The sequence below is a fragment of the Carassius auratus genome, unplaced genomic scaffold, assembly GCF_003368295.1.
Source record: "Carassius auratus strain Wakin unplaced genomic scaffold, ASM336829v1 scaf_tig00002576, whole genome shotgun sequence".
Taxonomy (NCBI): Eukaryota; Metazoa; Chordata; class Actinopteri; order Cypriniformes; family Cyprinidae; genus Carassius; species Carassius auratus.
In genome coordinates this window covers 126804-146076 of record NW_020523459.1, presented here as the reverse complement: position 1 = coordinate 146076, position 19273 = coordinate 126804, and the positions used below count along the sequence as shown (strand labels likewise).

At 34.8% G+C, this 19273-nt stretch overlaps 3 protein-coding genes and 1 long non-coding RNA gene across 7 annotated transcripts; 3 read left to right on the top strand and 1 right to left on the bottom strand.

Moving 5' to 3' along the window:
• Nucleotides 1-210: 210 nt before the first annotated feature.
• Nucleotides 211-1793, top strand: LOC113069848 (uncharacterized). The gene is made up of 3 exons (XR_003279818.1): nucleotides 211-302; nucleotides 588-628; nucleotides 825-1793. It is a non-coding gene; the product is annotated as an uncharacterized LOC113069848 (long non-coding RNA).
• Nucleotides 1794-2208: 415 nt separating this feature from the next.
• On the bottom strand, nucleotides 2209-3295 carry LOC113069847 (small integral membrane protein 15-like). Of its 2 annotated transcripts, none has more exons than XM_026242905.1 (2): nucleotides 3207-3295; nucleotides 2209-2820 (listed from the first exon to the last, which is right to left on the bottom strand). In XM_026242905.1, exon 2 carries the CDS (start codon nucleotides 2787-2789, stop codon nucleotides 2565-2567), a length of 225 nt encoding a protein of 74 aa, XP_026098690.1. In that variant the 5' UTR covers nucleotides 2790-2820; nucleotides 3207-3295; the 3' UTR covers nucleotides 2209-2564. The 2 variants fall into 2 exon arrangements, 1 of the variants encoding a protein (XP_026098690.1); XR_003279817.1 differs by having other exon boundaries at nucleotides 2602-2820; nucleotides 3210-3295.
• Nucleotides 3296-4356: 1061 nt separating this feature from the next.
• Nucleotides 4357-12244, top strand: LOC113069846 (DEP domain-containing protein 1A-like). Of its 2 annotated transcripts, XM_026242902.1 has the most exons (12): nucleotides 4357-4627; nucleotides 5031-5296; nucleotides 5391-5523; nucleotides 5605-5726; nucleotides 6099-6229; nucleotides 6334-6381; nucleotides 6513-6650; nucleotides 7421-8302; nucleotides 9638-9810; nucleotides 9892-10065; nucleotides 10893-11072; nucleotides 11234-12244. In XM_026242902.1, the coding sequence occupies exons 1-12, from the start codon at nucleotides 4580-4582 to the stop codon at nucleotides 11375-11377; spliced, it is 2439 nt and encodes an 812-aa protein (XP_026098687.1). In that variant the 5' UTR covers nucleotides 4357-4579; the 3' UTR covers nucleotides 11378-12244. The 2 variants fall into 2 exon arrangements, with proteins under 2 accessions (XP_026098687.1, XP_026098688.1); XM_026242903.1 differs by lacking the exon at nucleotides 7421-8302.
• Nucleotides 12245-12750: 506 nt separating this feature from the next.
• LOC113069845 (retinal Mueller cells isomerohydrolase) lies at nucleotides 12751-16714 on the top strand. Of its 2 annotated transcripts, XM_026242900.1 has the most exons (14): nucleotides 12752-12893; nucleotides 13203-13285; nucleotides 13499-13649; nucleotides 13731-13838; nucleotides 13950-14091; nucleotides 14575-14722; nucleotides 14810-14891; nucleotides 14973-15105; nucleotides 15218-15357; nucleotides 15508-15637; nucleotides 15760-15874; nucleotides 16047-16141; nucleotides 16226-16337; nucleotides 16422-16714. In XM_026242900.1, the coding sequence occupies exons 1-14, from the start codon at nucleotides 12883-12885 to the stop codon at nucleotides 16568-16570; spliced, it is 1599 nt and encodes a 532-aa protein (XP_026098685.1). In that variant the 5' UTR covers nucleotides 12752-12882; the 3' UTR covers nucleotides 16571-16714. The 2 variants fall into 2 exon arrangements, with proteins under 2 accessions (XP_026098686.1, XP_026098685.1); XM_026242901.1 differs by lacking the exons at nucleotides 14973-15105; nucleotides 15218-15357 and having other exon boundaries at nucleotides 12751-12893.
• Nucleotides 16715-19273: the final 2559 nt, after the last annotated feature.

The window sequence follows — 19273 nt, the reverse complement described above, 5'->3', positions numbered from 1 at the left end:
TTAAAAAAAAGGTCATGTTTATTAATATAAAGGCAAAATAATAGCAACAATGTTTATAAATTGTTATTGGTTTTGAGATTTATTCATATAATGAAAATGTATTATATTAATGCTTAAAATATACAACTTATAATATATATACTTATTAATAACTTATTTTTTTGTTGTTTAATTTTATGGTTTAAATAAAACCAATGCCTTGTCTTCTTCAGGAAGTCTCATCTGGCCAAGACGTCTAGTAGAAGCAACCAATCCAAAAGAGTTTGAGTACATAGAAGGAAGAATTCCTTCTGAATCGGATGGTAATAAAGACTACATTAATGAACAAATATTATATTTTTACGATAATGTAAATTCAACCAAATATTTCAGTTCAGATTGTTTCTGTATTATCTTTCTAATCTAAAACTGTTTGCATATTTGAAAACTGACCTTAGTAAATAAGATATTTGTCATAAGCCAATTATTAGATGTTATATCATATTGTACTTAACTTTAAAATTTAAATGATTTCATATATATTTCCAAATGATATATTAACTAAGTTCCTTGTTTAACATCCTTATCTCTCGTCTTTTTCCCCTTAGCTTGGATCAGAGGCAGGTGGAAACAGCCACCTACAATAGAGGTATTAATAATGTCTAAAAATACAAATGAAACAAAAACATTTAAGAGCAGAAATGTTGTACATTTTCTGTTTATTATATATTAAAATGAAATGACAGTTCTGTAGCCAGTAATGTTGTAATGAATGTATTATTGGAAGTGTTGTGTTAACGTGTCTGTGGCCCTCTATAGATGTTGTTACACAATTAAAATTACAGGGAACAGATCAAAATCAGAGCTTCAGACGCAGAGGAGAGTGATGAACCCTGCAGGCCAAAGAGTATGAGGAAGGTTTGGTGGCCCAACCTGTTCAGACTCAGGTCAAAGGTCATGCCTCTGCCACACAGTTTGGACAGACTGAATTCAGTGAGGACCCCATAAGCACTGCCAACACATTCCAGCCCAGGTCATGGACACCTCCAGGAGGCAAAAAATAGGCTCAATTTTGAAACCTCCTTTGCTGTTTTCAAGTAAAATTGCAATTTAAATGATTTAGTAGTTCTGCTGATTTTTTTAACCGCATCTCAACACATATTAAAATATTATAGAAATGTTCAGTACTGGTTTTCTGGAGACAGTTGAGAAACACTTCAAGTGATGACTAGTTCTTTAATATTAATACGTTTAAAGAAATAGTTCACCCAAAAAATGGAAAAAAAAAATGCTAAAAATTGACTCACTCACAGGTCATCCAGGATGTAGAGAAATTTAGCATTACATAATTTGTTCACCAATGAGTCCTTTGCAGTTAAGAATGATGGGTGTTGTCAGAATTCAAACAGATGATAAAAACATGATAATACAACATAAAAAAGTATTGTGAAGTTAAAAGCGGTGCTTTGTAATAAATTCATCGTTGACATGTTTTTAACTTTGCTTCTGGCTAAAATACATGCCCTCTATCCATAATATTGCTTTCTCCAATGGGATAGTTGTCTTGTCTGAATTTTTTGAACTGCCAAAACTGTTCTAAAAAATATGTCAATTGATTTTGATGTGAGAGGACAACAGGGGATGGACTTTTTCACCTGAGGAAGTTTTATTACTGATTATGGACTTTAAAGCAAAAACTTTAAAGTTGTGTTGTTGTAATGTTAACTTACAAACATGTTGCTTTCACTTCACAAGATGTTAATTGATGGACTGGAGATTATGGTGATGTTTGAAATCTCATTCTGACGGCACCCATTGACTGTTGAGGATCCAATGGTGAGCAAGTGAATAAATGCAAAATTTCCCCAAATCTGTTCCAATGAAGAAACAAACTCATCTACATCTTATATGGCCCGAGGGTGAGTAAAATTATATTTCTGGGCAACTATTCTTTTAACATCACTGAAATGTATTGTAGAATGATGTAATGGAAAAAAAGACATGCTGCTGATTTTTTGAGAGATCCGCTTGAGGATTGTTTCAAAATCATATCAATAGTAGAACATTTTATGCATTTAGTTTAATCAAAATTACATCTCAGATGTACTGAATGTTTATTTTTGAACCCAAATTGAAAATTTTATATAATTTAAAACAAAAAAATAAGATAACTATAAAATAATGTGGTTAAGATCCAAGAGTACAGTAGAAATCACAGATATCAGACAGTTTTGAGTCAAAATTCATGTTTTTTTATTACTATTTTAAAAAAACATAATTTAGGTGTTTGTGGATTCAACTTAAAAAAACGATCAAACCAAATAAAAAAATGGAATGCAGAGTACTGCACAGTGGTGTATAGCACAGCAATGCAGTGCATTTTCCACTGTATTTATAATATCCTGGAAAAATGTATTGCAGTCCTGCCTTTGAGATCAGTAAATTCTCAATTATATGTTCCCTCTAGGGTTTACTAAGGCCTATTTCAAGCCCAGTCTTTCTCCAGGTCCCATATGCACTGTCCTGGGTTAAGAGAAGAGCCATGTATCATGTATCTATTATATTGGCCCCTCTCCATTACATGCTCAATCCTTCTTGGCTCTCTTGGCTTTGGCGATATTCTCTTGTCGTTTTATTTTCTTCTTCTGCTCACGTTCCTTGGCCTCGATCATCTTGGCAAGTTTCCATGACAAAAGAGCACTGGCGATAAACAGAGGAGTCAAAGCCAGGATAACCGTGGTGAGAAAGCCATAGGGGTCTTTGGCTGCCCACTCCACCACATATTCTGCCCATGCTTTGATATCAATCATTGTCCTTGCACTCCGTCTTCAGCAGCAGATCCTAGAAAGAGAGAAGAGTTGCGAAATCGCATCACCAGATGTAGGATGTCAGTGATATGTGTCAAAAGTTTTAAGCCAATTAATTTTATGAGTCAATATTGCTGTAATTGCTAGAGAGTTTAGCACGCAAATATGCATTTCTTTGAGTAAAGATTTATGCTTGTTCATTCTGTGCAATAAATATATATTTACATATTTATATTTAAATATATTCACTTAATTGTAACCTGATAGCACTGACAGCTAAAAGCTAGCAACACAGCTTTCTAGCAACTGTTTTACACCACCAATAATAAATGAAAATCACACCATAGTAACTTTTCATACATATTAGTATATAGAGCAAGTTGTTTAGTGTGATCTGTTTATATAAAAACGACCACCCACCACCACATAAATCGTTTAAAATTTGCCGAGCAGTTTTGAGTCTGTCACCAGAAACGCCTAACAGCATTTAAAGCGGAAGTGAAACTCTTAACTTGTGTTTTGCATTGCAATGTGGGAATTGTAGTTATTTCTTCTTTCGTCCAACCACTGATCTATAATATAGAATATATATAGTTATATAATATATATATATAGATCAGTGCGTCCAACTCATGACAGAAACTGCATATACCTGAAACTATAAAAGCTATATTTTTATCTATAAAAGTTTTAAATCTCCTTAAGTAAATGCAATAATGTATTTTATTTTGATTTCAGCTTAATTGACCATTACATTTTATCGTTGTTAACTATATTTCTTGTGCAGCATGAAATGTTTATAATAAATAAGCTAAATCATACAAATAATAAACAAGTGAAGCGGTACCCTTTTTTGGTTTTGTGTTGTTTTTTGGTTTATTAGCCTTTCTTTTGCATGGTGTTTTACATTTTCTTACGTTTATTGTTTTTAAAATTTGACCAGTTGCAGTTTATAAAATGTTTGTAAAATGTTATTTATAATATGTCGTTAATTAACCTTTCTTGAGCATTTCTTTTAAGGGAAAAAATAGCATTTATTTGTTTCTTTTTTTTAATATGAACATTACGTCAACAAATAAGGACGCAGTTAGAAAAATACAAATGGGGTATATAATTAAACAGAACACCATCATATTCAAGGGAAAATACTAAACGACTTCATAAGCCGTCTTATTACATGCGTTAGAAATAGTCCGAAAGTAATGCTGTCTTTTAGCATTCAAAACAAACAAAAAAAGATCTGACTTGATGATTAACATATATAACATTCTGTTAACAAGATAGGATTAAGTAAATTAAAAGAAAATACATTTAAATTTCATTTTTAAAATTAAGTATATTTAGTTTTTCTTTAAATGAACAAATTAAAACAATACATTTTGCCAAAGTAAAATTCTTTATCAATATTGTCATTAACAAATAAATTAAAGTCTTTCCACAACAATTTAGACGAGTAATAGAAAAATAGCATTATTCAGACCTATATTTTGACAGCCAATTCTGTCACCAAGGAACAACCAATGTCTTTCGCCAAAATGATCATGTGACCAAACAAACCGTCCAATCACAATCTTCCGAGAAGTTCGCGTTGTTATTTCAAACGGGTGTGTGTATCGAAATTCGAAACATCCTCAGGTTGTCTGTTTACACAGTTAACGAAAAGTCCGTGGGAGTTTATCTATACTAAGCCTACGGATGCATTCAAGAAATCAAAAACAAACATTCCCTTATATGTAGGAACAAATCAAAAACAAACCTTCCCTTATATGTAGGAAGACATCGCGATCTTTTCGATGAGTTCCCACATCGTCACCCCAGGTCCATACAGGGCCACTAAACTGGTGAGTCTCTCCTGCCTTATTTGATCAAATATTGTCTGCTGATAGTGTCCAAGGTCAGTGACCTGCATGTCGATTTTATCATGCACATTCCGGTATATCTTAATGTAAAAAAGAACTTTGAGTTGTTAATTGTGAACTAAAGAAGTGTTTTACTTTTTATTCATTGTTCCTTCAGCTAAAATACCTTCACATTTAAACTGTTTACCACCCCTTCATCATTTATTTTTGCTGCTTGTACTGTATATTTAATGTTAATTGTGTTTAACTGTGTAAAACTGTGCTTTTGAACAACATCAAAAAAGAGCAACATAACAATATTATTATTTTTATTTTCTACCAGTCATTTAATTTTGAATAAAGTGATTGCAAGCTCCTCATGTGATATCAACCCTTTATTTTCCAGTGGAATGAAGTAACTAAGCTTTTCCGGGCTGGGATGCCTTTGAAGAAGCACCGGCAGCACTTCAGAGTTTACATGAACTGCTTCACTGCATCAGCAGCTGTGGACTGGTTACATGAACTCTTGAAGGACAACAGCAATTTTGGACCCGAGGTCACCAGACATCAGACAATCCAGCTGCTGAAAAAGTTCTTGAAGAACCATGTTATCGAAGATGTGAAGGGTAGATGGGGCATGGAAGACCTGGAAGACAACAGTCACCTGTACAGGTATGACAAAATGGATGTTTTTGAAAGGTTTGGAAGAAATGTGATCCAAAAACGAATTAAGAAACAATGTTTTCTGGTTTAAAATATGTTTCAGGTTTCCATCATCATCTCCACTGAAGCCCATTCCTAACCGTGCCCCCGTTTTGAGGAAAAAAAGCACATCTATGATGGACAGGGAGAGTTTCTTCAGATTCAGGAGATCTAAGAATTTTGACAAGGAGATATTGGTAATTTTTTATTGTTTCAAATGTGTTGTTGATGTGAAATTTCAATGCAGGTGTATAATATCCACTTTCTATTTCACACAGGAAAATGTGGATCCAGAAACACAAGAATCTGCCATGGGATCATCCTCAGGTGAGATGAAGCACTGCTGGGAACTCACAGAGGACGACATTCAAGTCATCTGGAAGAATGTCACACTTACACAGTAAGTCCACCTCCCCCCACACCATCTGTCTCATATAGTTTGCATGCATTGTAGTACATAGCTTTGCAGCAAAAGCACTTCCTGTTTGCAGTCACTTAGAATTAAGTGAAAGAGAATCTGATCTATTGCTTAATATTTATGTGACATGCAAGGTTTTTTTAAATTATACTTTGGTGCATGTCCACCATGGTCATTTTTTGGTAGTGGTCACTGCTGGTTGATGTTGAAGTGATTTATGTATGATTTACATGAGTCCGAAATGACTATGCTATATTGTCGTCTTTGCAGTGTTTTTACATGCCTAACTGTTCTTATTAGAGGGTTTATAACATTAATTAAAAACATAAATCTAATCATCTTTTGAATGCTCAGTTTGCAGAAGTTGGTGGGATCAGGGGCTCTAGAAGATGTTTTGGATCCAGCCCAAGTCGATCCTCAGTTTATTGTGTATAATATGACCAAAGTCAATAAACATGGAGTCGTTTCATTGGAAGATAAGACAGGTAGGTTAGATATATGCCATTGTGTTCAAAAAAAAAAAAGAAAAGACAAACATCATATTTTCATATGTCACATAATTTTCTCTTGATTTGTCCCCCCTCTGTAGATGATTTGCCGCCCTGGGTTTTGTCTGCCATGAAATGTCTTGCGAACTGTAAGTTGCATTACATGTGGGATGAAATGATACAGCTGAAATTTTTCTACCGATATCACACTCTTATTGTCTTTCGTGTAAATATGAAACTATTCAAATGGATAACTAATTGATTTTTCTAACCCATCAAGGGCCAAAGTATGACTCAAACCAGCCATCTTACCCAGGCTTTGAGCGGGATGTGTTTAAAACAGTCTCCGACTATTTCTACAGTCTTTCTCAGCCACTGCTTACTTATCAGTTCTATGAACTCTTTGTCAACATCCTGGGTATGTACGAAGCATGTGTTTGATTGTTTTCCCCACTAAAGACACATTTTGCCCTCAAGTCTCATTAAAATTGAAAATATGTTTGCCTTTAAAATCTGTGTACACTACAGTAAAAAAAAAATTGGAGTCAGTATATTGTTTTTTGTTGTTGCAGTCGTTGTTTGGAAATTAATTCTTATATTCAGCCACGATTTATTAAATGAAATTGATTAAAAATTAAATTGATCAAAAGTGGCCATTAATAATTTCTACATTTAACATTTGTATTCATCTAATGTGAGTATACATTTTTACATTGACATAAGAAAAAATAAAGAAATAAATACTTAATGCCCCCTTATAATAAGAGGATTTTGAGCTAAATTTATTTGTATTTTTTTATTAATGATGACCCCACATTTTTTAATAGTAGTGTACTTATTTTACAGTATACGTAAGTATGGTTTGTTAAGTGATTTATTTACATAAGCACTCTTTAAAAAAAATCCCTGAAATATAGATGAATGGGTTGATGTGTCATTTGAGATTTGGTTTGTTTTAACACTCACAGACTTCACTCTTTCTGGGAAATGCCTCCTAAAGGATTAACCTGTGTCTTAATATACAAAATATTGTTGGAACAAGCTGTGGACTGTCACACCACGCCGTTTCTACTGACTGCGGTGCTTTTGTGGTGTCAGATGATGTTTAAAACTAACTCTTGTCTGCTAACTTGAATGTCTTTGCCTGCCTGTTTGTTGTTTATGTTCTGTTGTCTGGTCCTTTGCTAGTTATGTGTGGCTACATCATGGCTCCTAAAACTCAACGAGGAAAGCGAAAAAACCAGGAGGAACCCAACTGCCCGCAGCCAGCCAAAACCCCATATGTGAGCACTGCCAACCTGTTCAAATCGACCGAATGCCTCCTGCTGAGCTTAATGAGAAAAGAGGCCTTCGATGAAGCCGATTCGCCCATGAGAGAAGTTTTCAGTTCAAAAGCAGAGACCAAGTTAGAAACCCATAAAGCACAGCAGCCCATTTTCAGAGGTAGAAGGGCCAGCGATGGACAACGGCTAGACCGTAGCTATCTAGAAATTCCTCAGGCTCTCAAAACAGAAGTCCCAAATGGCAGACTTCGGTCAAGAAGTTGCTCTTTGGAGGGAATTGTCAATAACCGTTCAAAGAACAGACTTCTCAGATCATCTGAAAGCCTACAGTCCTGCAGCAGTGATAAATCATCCTCTCAAACAGATTCTCCTTTAGACCCAAACCTCAAATTTGAGCTTCAAGGTTCCTCAGTGTCCATAAACTCTTGTGTTCAAACGTCCAGCAACAACACAAGCTCCCAACTTCCTTCTGATCTTCACCGAACCAACCAGAGATCCTCCAGGGCCCGGCCTACAAGCATGGGTAACTTGTTTGACATAGAGGAGAATAGAGAGATGTGTGCTAGCAGCTTTAGCATCCACGCTCCTGTGGCTGAAATTACCATGAGACCAGATTCCACATCCAGCATTGGCCTTAGAGGTCCTGGTTTGCTCCGTTTGCATGGAAGTTGCATGGACATTAGGGCAGGTCCAAGCTTTAGCAGACGCTGTCAGAGCTCTCTGGACCTGAGCACACCTGCACCCACTTGGCCCCCTTCGGCCCCATTAGCACGCCACCCCGAGCAAAGTAAGAGCATGTGAAAAACACACATGAACCATGAGGATGTGCTTCTCTGTTTGTGCATGAGCATGCTTGTTTGTGCCCGCCTAACATGAATTATATTTCTTAAAGGGATAGTTCACCCCAAAAAAATATACTCACTCCAAAACTGTGGATACTTAGGAGGAAAAAAAGCTGCTCAAATTTTCTTGCTAAATATCTCCTTATAGGTTTGGAACGACGTAACAGAATTGTAATTTTGGGGCGAACTGTCACTTTAATGCTAACTAATTCTATTGCACACTTTGGCTACTAATAATAAATATATAATTTTTTTTTTTTTTTTTTTACAGTAAATATTTATTTGGCACAATTATTGGTAAAGAAAAAAAAAGGTTAGGCCAGGGTGTAGTGTGTGTGTGTGTGTGTGTGTGTGTGTTTGTTACAAATAATAAAAATAAGAAATAGTGTGTAAGTAATACGAATAGATGTATAATTCTAAACTAATTTTAAATGTCAAAATATCTTATTTATGTGTTTGTGTGAAGGTTATTTAATGTATTTAATTTAATTTCAATTTTACATGTAGAACATCTATCGATTGTACATATAGTTGCTCGATATAGATAGATTTATATAGAATATATACAGTTTTGGTCAAATTTTAACATAGACTTTGTAGTATCTGCAAAATGTTACTTATTTTACCTAAATAAAAGGGATCATACAAAATCCACGTTATTGTTAATTTAGTACTACTGACCTAAATTAGATATTTCACACAAAAGATGTTTACATATAGTCCACAAGTGAAAATAATAGTTTTTAAAAAGTTTACATGTGCTTGATTATTAATACAGTGTTGTTTCCTGGATGATCCCCAGCTTTTTATTATCTTTTGTTTTGTGATAGTTGTTCATGAGTCTGTTGTTTGTCCTGAACAGTTAAACTGCCTGCTGTTCTTCAGAAAAATCCTTCAGGTCCCACAAATTTTCCAACGTCTTTTGCATATTTCTACAATGACTGTATGATTTTGAGATTCATCTTTTCACACTGAGGACAGCTGAGGGATACGCAACTATTACAAAAGGTTTAAATGGTCACTGATGCTTCCAAAGTATATGTAAAATGTTGACCACAACTGTATATTATCACTAGTTACTGTTATTTGAATTCTCTTAGATAGTCCAAGCGTAGCAGGATATTGAATTGCATGTAAAATGTGTGTTGCTGAAGGCAGTAATGTGTGTGATTTGATCATCACTAATGGTTACTTAATGTGTATTCATCTTGTTGTATTTAACTTCTAGTCCTGTGCTATGGTTTATTTCGGTTACATGTGGGTCACACATCGTGTTCCAGGTTTATTGCAGCCGTCACTGGAGCGGGTGGCCATCGAGGCCCTGCAGCTCTGCACATTACTCCTGCCGCCCGCCAGCCGCCGCAAACTACAGCTACTTCTGCGAATGATCTCACGCTTGAGCCAGAACGTGGACGTGCCGCGGCTGCATGATGTCATTGAAAAACGGACTTTGGTTAGGAAGATTCCAGTAGATCTTGTTTTCCTGTTCTTTTGTGCACATTGCATATACATTTGCTTTTGTGTGTGTGTGCAGTTGGTGCAGACTTTCTCTAGGTGTGTGTTGAGCTGTGAGGAGGTGGATGATCTGGACGAACTCTTGGCTACAAGGCTGTTATCGTTTCTCATGGATCACCATCAGGAGGTCCTGGAGGTGCCTGTGTACCTGCGTAATGCTGTGGAAGATCACATCAGTTATCTCAAATCACTGGTGAGTCCTGACAAACCACATGGAAATGAAACTTACACTGTATTTTTCTTAGAAAAATGCTTATTTAAATGTGTATATATATTTTAATAGTAATATATTAGCAGCAGTTTTGTTCAAAATGCAAAATATATAGAACTATAATCAACTAAATTTCGATAAAGCTCTTATGCTCATCAAGGCTGCATTTGTTTAATCAAAAATACAGTTAAAGGGATAATATTGTGACATATTATTATAGTTTAAAATAATATATGATAATATATTTTAAGTGTAATTTATTCCTGATGACAAAGCTGAATCTTTAACATCATTACTCCAGTCTTCAGGGTCCCATGGTCCTTCAGAGATCATTCTAATATGCTGATTCGGTGCTCAAAAACATTTCTTATTATTATCAATGTTAAAAACAGCTGGTTTTGCCTAATATCTTTATGAAAACCTTGATGATTTTTTTCATGATTCTTTGATGAATAGAAAGTTCAAAAAGAGCAGCATTTATTAGAAAACTTTTGCAACATTATAAGTATTTTAACGGTCACGTTTGATCAAACGAATGCATCCTTTTACACACGCAAACACACACAGAAAACCTCTGACCCCAAACCTTTGAACAGCAGTGTATATTTTAAATAATTTTAATTTAAAGCAACTTGCAACCCGAGGATGAAGGAATAGACAGTCCTTGAGTTAAAACAAAATCATCTGTTCTAAGTTACCACAATAAACTAAATGCCTCTGACATAAACAGATGCCTCTGTTTATTCATTTATTCATGCATTATTATTTTTTTCTATCCACCGTTCATTTGCATGCGTTCTGGATCTCAGACCACATTCCGAGGCTCCGGTGTTGCCATGCCGACATACTCATTCTGCAGACAGATCAGCACTCAGCAGTTTGATGAGCAGAAACTCTCTTTGTCCCAGACTGCTCTTGCTGACCTACTGGAGAGTCTCATAAAGGACAAGACCATGTCTGTGAAAGAGAAGAGAAAGAAGCTACAACTGGTATTTATTTACTGAACTTCTCATAAACATCATGCTGTTCAAGTCCTTAAACATTTGTATTACTTTATTCTCTAGCAGTTAATATTAAACACAAATTGACATTTAGTGTTGATTCATTGTTTGTTACAGCAAATTGACTTTTTTTGTTGTTCTTCTCTCAGTTTCAGAAGGAATATCCTGACATCTACTTGAGACGTTTTCCCACAACAGAGAGTGAAGCTCAGCTTTTTGCAGATAAACCAAAGATTAAACCGCCAATGCTGTTAAGCATCAAGAAAGCCAAAACCTTCAGTATTCGAAACTGAATACCTCTTAAAATACTCATCTTATTTTGGGAGCCTGGTTAAGGTTAAAAGACATTTAGTTGATCTGTTGCAGTAAAAGGGCTGACACTGGAACGCATCAGTATAATCTGAACTGTACTTTTTGTTGAAGTGATTTTTTGTTTTGTCTTTTAAGTTTCTTATATCAGACTTTTATATCAGTTTCAATACAGATTTCTATTTTAATGTTATTTATTTAAGGTGTGTGATCTACTGTAAGTTATTGGGAGCTTTCAGATATTCAGTGTCATAATAACTGAATCAATAAAAAAATCTGAGGACCCACTGCAAATATTATGCAAATAGGCTTAGCATGCTGTTTACATGTCTTTTTGAAATAAAAATGAAGATTTTATTTGTAGTCTTGTATCATTGTTTCAGTTTTAGTCCTTTGTTTTTCTATGGACACCTTTTGTGTGTCATCTTCAGGTGTCTTCGCTATTCAGGTGCACAGAAAAGGTTCAGTTATACTTCTAAAGACAAATATATAGGTTTTATGTGTAATGTGGGAGTTTGTCTGGCTACTAAGCTAGTATGGGTTAATTTGCACTGGGGTTTTTTCCATCTCAAATGTGCTAACGTTGTCATTTCTTAAGATGTACATATTTCTTTCTAGACAGTACTGTCTATTCACTGCTTATGTTCTTTTATCAATGTTTTATCTTGCACTCATACATTGTACTGATTCAGTGGCTTGGAATTTAAGAATGAAAGACTTAAATTGGACAGTGATTGATTTCTTTTTTATTCTGTATCAAGTATAAGTAAGCCAAATATATTACGTTTAATGTTTTTTATTGCTTTATCGTATCACCATAAATACTTGTACTGTTCCTGATCTATGCAATAAACGTGTTTTAATTAAAAAAAATTTTGTTTGCGTGAAATGTGATTTTTTTTTTCTTTCTTTTTTTTAATTATTGAAGAATTGTCAGTAGTTAAATGATATGAACATTCATGCATATGCGCATGCCATCGTAGTCTATGACTTGTGCGAAGTGCTGCTGTGTGCACCTTCATCAGTATTCACATCCAGTCTCCGTTTATGAATGATATGGTGCTCTGACCCTGAAAAACAAATCATTTGTCATCCAGGAAAGTAAACAAAGAAAATGTGATTAATGAAATGCCTTTTCACATGCCCCATTCCCATGTCGTGTGTTAAGACTAGGGGCAATTGGCAACTTTTTGCATTGTCATATTGTGGAGTCTTGTTACGGATGTTATTTATTTACATTTAGTTCTTAATTTAAAAAATTAAGCAAATTGAGTTCTGCAAATTGAGCCAGTTCACCATACATTCATATGTGTTCTTCATTTGATCTTTTAGGAAAGTAAATATTAGTGGAAATGTTCTTGGTCTGAACACAAAGGGATTTTTGTTTCGGGGTCGAAGGAGGAGTTCTAAGACTCTGTGGCTGTTCCTGGGAACAGAACGGTTCTGAGTTACACATACAGGCATCTTCTCACCTTAAACTCATTTCAACATGGTCAGCCGGTGAGTAATGGAACTTTTCCATCTCAGTCGAACTGCTCAGATCGTGCAAATGTTTTTTGGTAGGGGAAAACATTCAATTTATTGTTCGTTTTAAATATATTCCTTTTTAAAAGTGATGTTTCCTTAGTCATTTGTTTCTTTCAAGCTTATATCTTTTTTCCCTTTTGGCAATGTTTAGTTTAGAAGAATGTGCAAAATGCCTCAAGAATGAGTATGTTAGTAGAAGTTTAGTTGTTTTGTTTTTCTTTTTCGTGTCACGTCATTTTAGTGAATTATGTTAAAAATGTGGACATCTGTTTTCATTCACAGTCTTGAACACCCAGCCGGTGGCTATAAAAAAATCTTTGAGTCATGTGAAGAGTTAGCTGAGCCTATTCCTGCTCATGTCTCAGGTTTGTATGCCTATAATCTTAGAAATCAAGCATTTTCAATTTGATCATTTTTCACGTTTAATTTCTCCATGGTTGCATTAAAGGGAAAAGTGTATGCATCTTCTGGTGTGGCTGATGTAAATCCCTTTTAGCCTGCCCTTTGATATGGGAGCTGTTTTATAGACATTTGGGGGCTGACGAATTTGTTTTAAAGTGAACCTTCTCTCTCTGCAGGCAAAATCCCTGCTTGGCTCACTGGCAGTCTGCTCCGTATGGGCCCTGGGCTCTTTGAGATCGGAGACGAACCTTTTTACCACCTTTTTGATGGTCAGGCTCTCATACACAAGTTTGACCTGAAAGATGGACATGTCACTTATTACCGCAGGTAAAACTCCCTGTGTTTAACTGGGTTTATCATTCACTAATACCCAAATATATAAATAAAATGCAAACTGATTAACTTTAGGTTTATCAGAACTGATGCTTATGTGAGAGCCATGACAGAGAAAAGGATTGTGATCACAGAGTTTGGCACCGCTGCATATCCAGATCCATGCAAAAACATCTTTTCCAGGTCTAGAGAGTATTTTCTCTTCAATTTTATTTGGGAGTAGAATAATAATGGCATAAAAAACAAATTTACTCCTGATGGTGCATTTACTTTTGGAACATCCTTTATTTTCAGGTTTTTTACTTACTTTCAAGGCATTGAGGTGACGGACAACTGCCTTGTCAACATTTACCCCATTGGTGAGGACTTTTACGCCTGCACAGAAACCAACTATATAACCAAAGTTGATCCGGATACCCTAGAAACAATAAAAAAGGTATGCTTTTGCACTGTTGCACAATTTTGAGGCTATTAGCAATAACATCAATCCTTTAAAGGAATAGTTCACCCAAATATTTTACATTTGCTGAAAATTTACTCACCCTCAGGCCATTCAAGATGTAGATGAGTTTGTTTCTTCACCAGAACAGTTTACATCATTTGCTCACCAGTGGATCCTCTGCAGTGAATGGGTGCCGCCAGAATCAGGGTGCAAACCGCTGATAAAAACATCACAATAATCCACAAGTAATCCACACGACTCCAGTCCATCAGATAACATAGTCATGTTAATTACTCATAGATTATTATCTTTTTATCAGTACTCTCATTCTGACGGCAAAAGATTTAATGCATGATGTACATTTTCTCCAAATCTGTTCCAATAAAGAAACAAACTCATCTGCATCTCGGATGGCCTCAAGTTTTTTTTTTCATTTTTTTTTTCATTTTTGGATTAATTATTCCTACTTTCCCATAGGTGGACCTGTGCAATTATCTCTCAGTTAATGGTGTGACTGCACATCCACATACTGAACCAGACGGTACTGTATATAACATTGGAAACTGCTTTGGGAAGAACATGTCACTGGCCTACAACATTGTCAAGATCCCTCCACCACAAGAAGGTTGGTATATTGCTTTGGTTGCATAAAAGGATCTTATTAATGCATTCTGAGGAGTGTTTGACTGCCTATTATCATTTATTTCATCAGCTAAATCTGATCCAATTGAGAAGTCAAAGGTTTTGGTGCAGTTTCCAAGCAGTGAGAGATTCAAACCATCCTACATCCATAGGTTAGTAATATAATGCAATATAATAACAATCTGTTCTTCATAATTAAAATAAATATTAATATTATAATAAATATTTCACAGCTTTGGCATGACGGAGAACTATTTTGTGTTTGTTGAGACTCCTGTGAAGATCAATCTACTGAAATTTCTGACTTCCTGGAGTATCAGAGGGACAAATTATATGGACTGCTTTGAGTCCAATGACAAAATGGGTGTAAGTCGGAGCATACTGGCGTTATATCATGTTCCTAATTATATGTTTTTTTTTAAAATGCTCTGGGTATTTTGTATGTTGACTGATCCTCCTCATTTGGCTGCATTCCCAGACATGGTTTCATCTGGCAACCAAGAATCCTGGAGAATACATAGACCACAAATTCAGAACATCTGCCTTCAATCTTTTCCATCACATTAACTGTTATGAGGACCAGGGCTTTATTGTTGTTGACCTGTGCACTTGGAAGGGGTAAAACTTATTTTTGTTGAAGCTTTAGCTAACATCTCAAACAACAAATAACAAATAGATCAATGAAATAAAAAAACACTCATGAATTTGATAATGGCTCAAAATGTAGACTATGGTGATCATCTGTGCTCCCCTTTTTATGTTTGACAGGCATGATTTTGTGTATAATTACCTATATTTGGCAAATGTGAGGCAAAACTGGGAGGAGGTCAAAAAAGCAGCCATAAGAGATCCACAGCCAGAGGTGCGGAGATACGTGCTTCCACTGGACATCCACAGGGTAAGAAATATCATGATACTATTTCACCTCAGGAACAATTAGATTGAGTTCAGTCTTTTCAATGCAAAAATTAATTTCTTTGTTCAACAGTCTGTTAGTTCCTTCCTTTGTTGTTTTTGCAGGAAGAGCAGGGGAAGAATTTGGTTTCGCTTCCATACACCACAGCCACAGCTGTCATGTGCAGTGATGGAACCGTTTGGCTTGAGCCTGAAGTTCTTTTCTCCGGACCACGTCAAGGTGAATAATCAGCACCTTCCTTATTTGGAAATTGTCACTTCTTACAATTATTGTTACTATAGTTTTTATAATTGTTTTTAATTGTTATATCATTTTATAATTATTGCATTGATGTCCAATACTTAAAATTAAATGTCGATCTTTCCTCTTCTGGGTTATGTTTGTGTTTCAGCTTTTGAGTTTCCTCAGATCAACTACAAAAGATACTGTGGGAAAAATTACACCTTCGCTTATGGACTTGGGCTTAACCACTTTGTCCCAGACCGGGTGGGTGTGACGTGATGCTGAAAACATTCTTCATGTTCAACATTTGCTCTACGTTTGATTTGTGTTCTTTTCATGGGGTTTTAGATTTGCAAGCTGAATGTGAAAAGCAAAGAAACATGGATATGGCAGGAGCCAGATGCCTATCCGTCCGAACCACTGTTTGTGCAAAGCCCTGAAGCTACAGACGAAGATGATGGTATTCCATATCTTTTACTAAACAAAAGATAGATTTCAGATCTGTTTATTCTCAATATAAATGTCTGATTTCTGCTTTTCTCAGGTGTTCTTCTGAGTATTGTAGTGAAACCAGGAGTGACCCAGAGGCCAGCGTTCCTCCTCATACTGAATGCTACTGACCTGACAGAAATAGCACGTGCAGAGGTTGATGTCATGATTCCTGTCACTCTCCATGGCCTGTACAAACCTTAGAGGATCACAATCATGACTTTGTATACTTTAAAAATGTGTATTTTTTATATTACATGTAAAATCCTTTCATGTTATTGTTGATAATGTGCACTGTAAGAAAGATTTTTTATTTTTTATTTTTTTTATAAACTTTCTACTTCAACATATGGGAAACATGATTTATTCACAAGTAAAATTCCATATGTACAAATTTGTTTATTTTACATCAGTCAGAAAATCACAATAATAAGGCACTGCTGTTGATTACAGGCAGAGTGTCATTAAAATATAAAGATATGTGCTAGATTGTTACTTTAATACAACACCTTATACAAGTTTATACAGTGCACTGAGGTTTCTGCAGAGGAAGTGTTACAGACGGAGAAAAGGAGTCCTCATTTTCTCTCTAGACATTTGATAGTCTTCTTGTTGAATGATTTTCAGACACTTGCTCAAAACCTAACAAAAGAGAACATTTTCACAGGTTAAAAATGAATAGCATACCTCTTTTCAACAATCCACATAATTAAAGGTATAATTCATGTCTGTAGCACAAACAATGTGGAATAAATTTAACAAAAACTGAGTGATTTTGGCAGCAAGAACTGCTAATTAAATAAAGGTGAAAGTAAATATGAAATATAAAGTAACAAATGTAATAGTTTAAAAATACAGAGCAGTGTTTATTCAGTGTAACATAACACTCAATAACAGTTTTATCTGAGCATCTCTGACGTAGATTCATCTTTCTGGTAGGAGTTTCACATTCATTTGGTGAGATTCAGATTGTCACGACAAACAAAGCAGCTCTCAGAGACGCTCTTTGTGTGATTAAATAAAAGATGCTTGAAGAGATCGGTTCCCATCTTTAGCCGTGATCTGAAATCTCAGTAGAAAAAGTTTTTTCCTCTTGATCCACATCCTGCTCAGATCTGATTGGTCAGATTTTAAGTGTTTTATCTTTACATTTACCATTATACTCTAACATTTTACTGTCAAGGCAGTATCCTGACTGATTAAGGTGACCTAGAAGCAAGTTATGCACGTAATGTTTAAACATTTATAATACTGTTGTAATATTAATATTTAGTTAAATTATGATATTATATATATATATATATATATATATATATATATATATATATATATATATATATATATATATATATATATATATATTATTTGTTCAATTTATTAATATTATGGTCATCAATTATATTATATTATATTATATTATATTATATTATATTATATTATATTATATTATATTATATTATATTATATTATATTATATTATATTATATTATTTGGGTCTCATATTCCATTGGCTAGGCTAAGCAAAACTATACTAGAAATACTGCTCCAATATTAATATTATGTTTAATTATATTTTATTATATTATATTAATACTGTTATTTTTCTTTATAATTATGTTATTATTAGAGGGTTGCACTTACTTTTACTATACTTACTATATTTTTTATATAATGGTCATTATTTTTATATTATATTTTTAATATAATATATGAATCAAATTGCTTTAGACATTTTTGAATACTTTATTCTTTAAAATGCTTTAAATGTACCCCAAAACTTGACTGACAATCAGTGTAGCGAATCAGGATGGTTTTGGTCTGTGTTAACCACCACATGTTCATCATTATTTATCAATCAATAACATGGCTGTGGACATACAGGGATTGAAAACCACTGCTCTGGAGATCAAAAGCTATCAAAGTAGGAAACAGCATACTCTGAGTTCAGCCTGGGTCCTCCCAGGTCCTCCGGAGAAACCTTCTCTCCGGTTGCAGCTTTCACCAACGGTGGACCCCCCAAAAATACTGTTCCTATCCTGTGGACAATCACAGCCTCCTCAGACATAGTGGAGACATATACTGTCTATCTGCATGACCAACACACCACTGCCAGCTAGAGGTTATGGTGATACATCGCATCAGAGCAAACATTCCCCATTACACTCAAATAAAAGAATAACACAATAATAATAATTCACAAGCAATGGATATATGCTTTTAATAAGTATAATTTCCATGAATCTTTTAATACCGGAGGAACCTTCATTGTTGACATAACTGCTTCATTGTAAAAGGTGTGTCCTCCATGGTTTCTATCAGGAAAGGTCTCTGCATGTTGATACAGCAGTTGTACAGCCATTATTGCACCATTAAGATATAACAGAGATCACCATGGCAAGAAATGCAAGTTACGTGAAGAGGCAGAAATGAGCCACGACTGATCACCAAGTAAACAGAGGGCAAACGATTCTGCTTTGCCACAACCTGAGTCCTGAGCTGCTTTTTAACTGTGTGGGATACACTCCTTTCACAGTGACATCATTAGCAATGAACATGCACCAAAAGTAATAATTATAATTATTAGATATTAATTGATATTGAAATATTTGTGCATAGGAATTCCTTTCCATATATAATAATATAAGGAATCCAAATGATAAATTAAGTCTAAATGATATTATGTCTAATAACAAAAGACGAACAATAAATAAACAACCCTCACACATTAGAATAGTTTCAGGCTGGTGCACCGAAAGGAGAAAAATGCAATATTTATTTATTTAATGTTTATTATTTAATGAATAGTAACAATATTGCAACCTTCATTTAAATGACAACATTTAAAATCCTCACAAAGAAGCATGACTGAAATTCTGATTTTTACCTTTGTAATGCCTAGCAAAATGT